The sequence below is a fragment of the Misgurnus anguillicaudatus genome, chromosome 8 (assembly GCF_027580225.2).
Source record: "Misgurnus anguillicaudatus chromosome 8, ASM2758022v2, whole genome shotgun sequence".
Classification (NCBI taxonomy): domain Eukaryota; kingdom Metazoa; phylum Chordata; class Actinopteri; order Cypriniformes; family Cobitidae; genus Misgurnus; species Misgurnus anguillicaudatus.
The window spans coordinates 26,089,666-26,097,806 of record NC_073344.2 but is presented as its reverse complement, the minus strand read 5'-3'; the positions used below and the strand labels follow the sequence as shown (position 1 = coordinate 26,097,806).

The following is an 8,141-nucleotide window of genomic DNA, read 5'->3' as shown; positions in this document are numbered from 1 at the left end:
TCATCCTTTACCTGATAATGTCAGTGAGCTTTCATCTGGTTGAACTTAACCCACACTCCACGTCACACACCCACACGTCACACACCCACACATCTCACACACACACACACACACACACACACACACACACACACACACACACACACACACACACACACACACACACACACACACACCCAACCACACACACGTCCGTACGCACGCACACACACACACACACACACACACACACACACACACACACACACAAATGAAAAGATCAGCAGCGCCACATGCTGGTAAGATTAGCTACTGTGTGTCTTGACTGTTCCTGTAGTTGACTTGATGAAGCAGAAACTTCAGGGGTTTGATCTTACAAAAGAAACACATGTTGATAAATCTCTTGAATATTAGATGATGCATCTCATTTATCTATAAATAAAATAAATAAAATAAGTTGAAAAGACTGAATTCAGTGAAAGACTGGATCTTATTGCATGTATGAAATATAGTCAAGAATCAATTTTCCATTAAATGTTTACATTGATTCCCTATAAAAACAGGAGAGGGAAACACAAGACTTTTCTTAAAGCAACACTATGTAGTTTTTTTACCTTTAAATAATGTCTCTAAAATTGTTTCAGTGATAGAACAACTTTTAACTGGACAAATTGTACTGTTGCTGCAACCTGAGCAGCCTCCTAGCTGCTACAAGCACACTCTGAAAGTGGCGGTGGCGGGTAGGAAACACAGCCCCGCCCCTCCCCCTGCCTGCAGAAGAGTGTCTGATACCAGGCACTGTTGCGCTTTTCAACCACATGGGGGAGCTGTGAGTCATTTTTACATGGAAACTACATAGTGTTGCTTTAAAATTCAATATCTTTAAAAGAACATGATATTATGTTAATTTACCTTTTAACATGAATTTATTTTTAAATTTTTATTATTTTGAATAGTCTACTGTCTCCTCTAGTTGTATTTACAAAGACAACATGAAGGCCTCTATAAATGCACAGCCGCTTTGAATTTCGTTCAGTGTTTCTTGGAAGCTCACCAACAGTGCACGTTTTGCATGTGAACCTATTATTTTCTATCTTGGAGTCTCTACTAATAAACTGATGAGGGGGATCAGGTGTGTTTGAATAGGAAGAGATGGGAAATGTGTGATGTTGGTGTGCCTCTATGAACAGGGTTGGGAATAACCAAACAATAATGCTGTATTTTAAGTTGGGGTCACGTCTAAGGACTTCATTCTAAGACTGGAAACAACACACTTAAGGATTCTTTCTTGTGACTGTAACCAAAGACTGAGCACAACTGGAAAAGACTGGGCATGGTCAGATTACTTTCATAATCTAGGTGTGTCCCCAGCTTTAGTATGTCAGTCAATACTTGTGCTAATGTTGCTACTATACAGTAGTGACATTGTACTAGTTAATACTTGACTAGCAAACATAAAACTACAGCATATTTCAGATGGTGAGACTCACTGACCGACCTGCACTTAAACCCTAAACTCATCATCAATGATTTCTCTTTCATTTTGATGCTGTCCTGATCTTTCCATTTCCATTCTCTCTGGACGTGCACGAGCAGTTTTAGTTGATTTATCGAGTAGAATCTGGTAGAAGTGAATGGATGAAGGTCAATAACAGATTCATTGGGTCTATTTATTATCATACAGCAGATCAGCGGGTCGGGTCAGATCAGTCACCTGACCATCGGCCGCTTCGGCCAGACTTGCCATGTGCTGCCTGTTGCTTTATTTTTGTCCACTAGCAGTGGAAAGTTAAACACTTGACTTAATGTACAGTATGTTAATTGTAATCATATGACCTCTTAATTTAAAAGTGTATACTTGAAATAAATTCTGTTAACAAAGTTAGTATGTGTAAATATCTTTCAGGTTTAAATGATTCAGTTGGAGCAGTCTAGTATGGAGAAAGCTCGTTCAGTACTATTATAAAGCATCTCTGGTAAGCAGAGCTGTTACCTTAAAGAAGCTTAAATATACGAGTTGTGTACATTTATATTGCTAATTTTTAGTAGATTACACGTTAATAAACAGAAGTATTACTAAGTTCACGGTAAGTTCTTTTGTGACATCTCCTAACCTTTCCTAAAAGTACACACACACAATGTTCCCATAGTAATATTAGCTGTTCCATACATGCGCACATTCTCCGGGAGGGAGGATTTTCCGTTTTCAATCCAATCATCTGATTGGCCGGCTGATCTACTTCGCTGTGCATGCGTCATTTGTGGGCGGGGCTTCGCGTTGAGTTTTCTCGAACAAACGGCGGAAGCGGAGCGGTGTCACACTACAGCCTTCAGTCATTAAACACATCAAACAGAAGAAGAACCATGAAAATCTGGACGTCGGAACACGTTTTCAAGTAAGCGAATGTCTTATTTCTTATTTAAAAGCGATGAAATGAGTTTTGAACCGCGGGGGTTGTTTTAACATCGCGCTGTCGTCAGCGTGCTGGGGTTTGGGTTTAGCCGCCGGTAGCTGAGAGAACTGCACGAGGCCGGCTTTTGTCAAATGTTCACTTTTTAGAGAAAATACTTACTTGTCACCAGTTTACGCAACTATTTTATATCTAAATTAGTTTTAGAACATACAAAGTGCTTGTAACGTTAACTTTTCGGTTACAGTTAGTTTCGTGTGAGAGCTCGTGTCTTGTCAGTCTTGCAGCGGTTATGCGGTTATGAGGTGACTTTTACACTAGTTACAAAATAACTAACAAGTAACTGAAAGAGCCAGTGTTTGCAAAATAAATCTTCCCACTTTTCGGACTCTGATGTTAGCAGCTTGTCCTTGACTAACACTGTGACACTCACTGACATCCACCACGTCAAACTCTTTCTGTTTTACATCGATGTCATAATCAGTATTGTGTAATGACGGATATTTAAATATATATTTTGTATTGTGTGATCCAAAACGTCACGAACCTGATGTTAACCTTTGTAGTATTTTAAGTATCTGTGGGTCAGAAGTGAATGCAACTAACTTCTGATCCTGTTGGTAAAGTTATTAATGACCAGTTGTGAATTAGATGAGTTGCATTAAATTATAAGATTAGATAAATGAATGAATAGCACGAGGACTGTGTGTAATATGTATCAGGTTGCCGTCTATTACGCAGCCATATTGCGCAACTCTCCTTGACCTTTCATCTACATGTACCCCGCGCATGACGTCACGAGTCATGTGACGGCTCACGGTTTCCCGGCAACCATTCAGTTGACGGAATGTCCCAGATGAAAACCTCAGACTGTTCCCTATTACTAGTCGACGTATTTATATAATTGTTATAATGTGCACATTTTGTCTCATGAAATGAATTTCTATTAAAGCAGCACTTTGATGAATGATTTGCTGCTCGTGATGTTTTGTGGTTGTTGCTCACATTGCAGATGATGTAACTCAGGAAGTACTGAAGACACGCTACTGTGGTTGTGTTACATGATCGTCTCTCGTGCTCATATTATATAATACTGTCATATTAAACTTTGCTTTAGTGACTGTAACAATAAGTGCGTCTCAGTATTGTGGACTGTGTGTGTATTGTGCAGGCTTATGCTTAAATGCTTGATATTAGTTACGTGAACATGTGCTATGTTAAACATGTTGTATAAGAATGGTAAGAATGAGGGTGTGTTTGTTCTCAAATGAATCTCTCTCTCTCTCTCTCATAGTCATCCATGGGAGACCGTGACCAAAGCTGCGATGCAGAAGTACCCAAACCCCATGAACCCCAGTGTGTTTGGAGTGGATGTGTTGGACCGTAATGTGGACCAGCAGGGGCGTCTGCACAGCAAGCGACTGCTCAGCACAGAATGGGGCCTTCCCTCCATCGTTAGATCTGTACGCTTCTCTTTCTTTTGGTCTTTGATTATATTTTTAAGTAAATGTGGATCTTTTGAATGTCAGTCATGTGCAGGAGACGGTGTTTAAACTTAGAAAGGGTTTTTTGGAATGTAAGTGGAGGGCAGCAGAAGGACATTGCTTTACTACATGCTTCTAGGTCTCATCATTCTTGTCACATTTTAATGGACACGGGCTAAATACTTTAGATTTTAGATGCTGCTATACTGTGTACTGTTTGTTTCCTTTCATTAGCAGAATGATACATTTATAAATAAATCAAATATTATAAATGTTTTGCTCAGTCAGGTTTAGTTTTATGCCCAAATAGAATTAAAATCAACAGAACATGGTGATTCATAAGTGTCAATATGTTTCATTTAAATAATTTGCGTATTAACAAAATTAATATTATTTTGCGACCAACAAATGCATGGATTGATGCGGAAGAAAGCGTTTATTTTCTTATTTTAAGTGAACTCAAATAAAATTGTTTAGCTTTAAATGAGGTTTTACTTTTATCTGTATGATCATAAGTGACGAGAGTAAATTAAGTGACTCAATTCTATAAACCAAACTCTTAAATGTGGTTGGAAACAGATGATGATGATGATAAAATGTGTTTTAGATAAAGACGAACATATCATATATAAATGACCATATTTCCAGTCGGGCTTCCTTATTAAATCTGACCCATCTTGCATGTAGACTTGAGTTTGTGCTCGCGCGTTTGTGTGTGATATCTAGGAGTCAGACGTACCATGTAATAGAAATGGTAACCAGTCAAAGATAATTAAGGATGATAATAATAAACTTGAGGCAGACAGTGGGATGCATTGGCAGCTGGTTGCATGCTGATTTTTTGCATTTTGTCTATAGCAGCAGTTGAACGGTTACGACCCCTGCCGCCACTGCTGGAAAAAATCCCAGAGGAAACACTGAAAAGTTGCTTTGCTAAAGTGCATCATAACCTTTGTTCTTATTTGGCCTTAATACAGCTCATGAGTGTACTCGGCACATGTTGTCTCATTTCTACAGTCGGTGAACTTTAAACCTGTGACGTTATTGTATGATATAATACTGAGGTCAGAATGTGACCTTGTGTTCATCCATGACCTGTTGCATTCATGTTTGTACATCTATTGGATGTTATTCTGTCAGCTGAGGCGGTTACTGTTATTTAGTGTTTGCGTCTGTCTTTTGCATTTCCAAGCAGTGTGTTTGAGGGAGTTTGTTGTTAAACTCTTTGTGTTGCTATGTGTCTGTCTGTATGATCTGCAGACTCATTGCTGTTGGGAAAATATCACATTTTCATTTCCCACAAGCTGCTTTTTTTAGATACGCTTCGTAACTTAAACCCGTGACAACACTTATGGAGATGTGTGATGTACTAAATTGTTTAGGGTACAAGTACAAACTTGGAGGTTAGAGTAACAATAGTTGCTTTGTTTGATGGAGTTGATTTTCTACTTGTTGGGCATAAAGCCAGTGAAGATTAAAAACTATAAATGAGTAAATCAGAGCTAAAACAGAGTCTAATTTCACATTTTTTTGTATCTGTCCATTATGTGTACATATGAAATGTATGTGCAGTGATTATTGATCAACCTGTTGTTTTGATGTTCACAGATAATTGGTAACACCCGGACATGTACGTACATTCAAGAGCACTCCGTAGTCGACCCTAAAGAGAAAACCTTTGAACTTCAGTCAACTAATGTAAGCAGCCTAACTACAGCCAAACACTGCTGAGTAATTAAACCAGATCACAGTCAGCGTGTTTAAAACCCAATTATTATATCACTAGTAATTATTGTGTATAATAATAATAATGTGTGTTTGTGTATATATTGGTTTGATAGTATATGCAACATATTTTCTCTAGCACTTGCTTTAGTTTTCATGTTATAAGTTCTTTAGATGTGTATGTAAAAGATTCTGTGAATGTGTGTCGGAATGAGGATTTGCCAGTTTATATGTTGTGGCAACGTGTGGTGGGTGTTGTCCTGATTCTGCTTGTAACGACAATAATCTTTTATCATAATAGATCACCTTCACTAACATGGTGTCTGTGGATGAACGCCTCACATACAGACCACATCCAGAGGACCCAGAGAAGTAAGATTTCATCCTCTTCTGTTGTTCACATGAGCTGTCTATCTAATAGCTTCTTTAACAATAAACTGTCTATAATGTTTTTATGAAGAATAAATTCTTGTTGCGCTGGGATTGATTCGATGATGTCTGTTCATAGGACGATGCTCACACAGGAGGCCATCATCTCCGTGAAGGGTGTCAGTTTGAGCAGCTATCTGGAGGGCCTTATGGCATCCACTATCTCAAACAATGCAGGAAAGGTAAGCAAAGCACTTTAAACACCCAAAACTGAAAGAGTTCTGCTCAAAATATCCCAATATCCCTTATCAAATCAAAGACTAGTTTCTGTAAAACTGGAAATATTGCAGCTCTTGTTTGGTAGTGTTCTTCACATGAAAGTCACTTTGTTTTGCCCAGTATTTAAAATGCAGCATTTGCTATCCGCAGGGTCGTGAGGCAATGGAGTGGGTCATCAGACGCCTTAACACAGAGATCGAAGAATTAGCCATGACGGCGAGAGGAACCATACGCACACCTATGGCTGCTGCGGTAGCAGAGAAATGAAGGTTCCTGTGTACGCCGCCGCCTCTGTCTTCTCTGTCTTTTTCCAATCATGGAAGTTCATCTTGTCAGTCCCTTTAATTTTGAAGCGTCTATATTAGAGGCTTATTGGGGACGTGAAGAAGACTCTGTACTAACAGTGCTGTCAACACACAAGAACATGAAGAAAAAGCAGCAGCACCACCACATTGTGTGATGCTAAACTCTCAAACATACAGTTTTATTAAATCACAGAACCGTTACACGGCTCAACTCCGTCAGGAATATCTCAGACCTGTCTGATAAACTGTCTGTATTGACTGGAAGGAAGAAATCACCTGGTTAAGATTGTTAAATAGGTTTACACGGGCTGTGAGTGAGTTGTGTGACTGATTGGATCTGTTTGCCAAACACCGCCAAGTTTAGCTGTTACATGCAAGTTTATCATCAGAAGGCAAAGCAGCTCAGCGCTGGGTAACATTACTTCACCAGCACTTGTATACTTGAAAATGATTATGATATTTATTTTTATGATTATTAATATACTGGTAACACTTATACAGCAGGAAGGGAACAAACTAGAGTTTTAATCTAAAAGATTTTGGAGGACCATGTCAGCATTATCTCAGTTCTGAAATGTGTGTTTGTTTATCTGTCTGTGTGCGATTCTGGTTTTAGATAATCTTAAAAGGTAAATGTAAAGAATTAAGATGCTCGATAGATACCTGACGTTGGATAGTTTGACTTAAAATCTGTGCTTTCATTAAAAAATGGATATAAGACACTGACCAGGACAGGATAGCAGAAGAATGTTTTCATGAAAATGTGTCAACCCGTGTTCATGAGGATTGTTCATCACTGGTATTTAATACAGTAATGTTTTAATCTCATTAGTAATAGTTCAATTGAAAGATAGGTCAACCCAGGGCAATCTTTATCTTTACAGGCCAGAATCTGAACGGGGGAACATCTCAAACATGAAAATGCTTATTGTAGAAGTGAATTTCTCACTCTGAGTGACGTTTGAATGGTGTCTATTTATTTATTTATTTTTGTGGGTTCGTGTTTTTGCCTTGGTAACATTGCACCCACAGAAGACAACTTTAGCACGTTCTTGTAGGCGATGGAAAACTTACGCCAATATATCAATGCAGAACCTCTTTAGAACTATGGATGAGCTCATGTTGATGGGATGTATTTAATAAATGTAACAATAAATATCTAAAATTGTATAAAAACCAGAATGATGTTACAGTATGTCTGTGTCAGATGTCAAATAATTTCTTTCTCAGTTGTAATGCTATCAAAGAGTTTACTTTTGAGTTAAGATTATGACTTATTACAATAAAACAGCATGATTGCATTTGAGACATTAAGGCAGGGGTGGGGAACCCTGGGTCCTGGAGGGCCATTGTCCTGCGGAGTTTGGTTCCAGCCCTAATTAAACACACCTGAAAAATCTAATTCAAGTCTTCACGATCACTTGGAAATGAAATTCGGGTGTGTTTGATTGGGGTTGGAGCTGAACTCTGCAGGACAGTGGCCCTCCAGGACCAAGGGTTCCCCACTCCTGCATTAAGGGGTGGTTTTGCCGGATGTGGATTAGCTTAAGCCAGGACTAGGCCTTAGTTTAACTATGAAATATAGCTAG

The 8,141-nt window shown here is 38.7% G+C and overlaps 1 protein-coding gene across 1 annotated transcript; it reads left to right on the top strand.

Moving 5' to 3' along the window:
- The first annotated feature begins 2,216 nt into the window (after positions 1 to 2,216).
- On the top strand, positions 2,217 to 7,747 carry prelid3b (PRELI domain containing 3). The gene is made up of 6 exons (XM_073870576.1): positions 2,217 to 2,375; positions 3,685 to 3,853; positions 5,483 to 5,572; positions 5,901 to 5,971; positions 6,108 to 6,210; positions 6,398 to 7,747. The coding sequence occupies exons 1-6, from the start codon at positions 2,230 to 2,232 to the stop codon at positions 6,512 to 6,514; spliced, it is 696 nt and encodes a 231-aa protein (XP_073726677.1). The 5' UTR covers positions 2,217 to 2,229; the 3' UTR covers positions 6,515 to 7,747.
- The last annotated feature ends 394 nt before the right edge of the window (positions 7,748 to 8,141 follow it).

What these genes read in the sequence shown, in the direction of transcription:
- prelid3b (XM_073870576.1), top strand. Translation starts at nt 2,230, where the DNA reads ATGCGTCATTTGTGGGCGGGGCTTCGCGTTGAGTTTTCTCGAACAAAC. An exon ending in TTCCCTCCATCGTTAGATCT is followed by an intron (nt 3,854 to 5,482) that starts GTACGCTTCTCT and finishes TGATGTTCACAG; the next exon opens with ATAATTGGTAACACCCGGAC. An exon ending in TTGAACTTCAGTCAACTAAT is followed by an intron (nt 5,573 to 5,900) that starts GTAAGCAGCCTA and finishes TTATCATAATAG; the next exon opens with ATCACCTTCACTAACATGGT.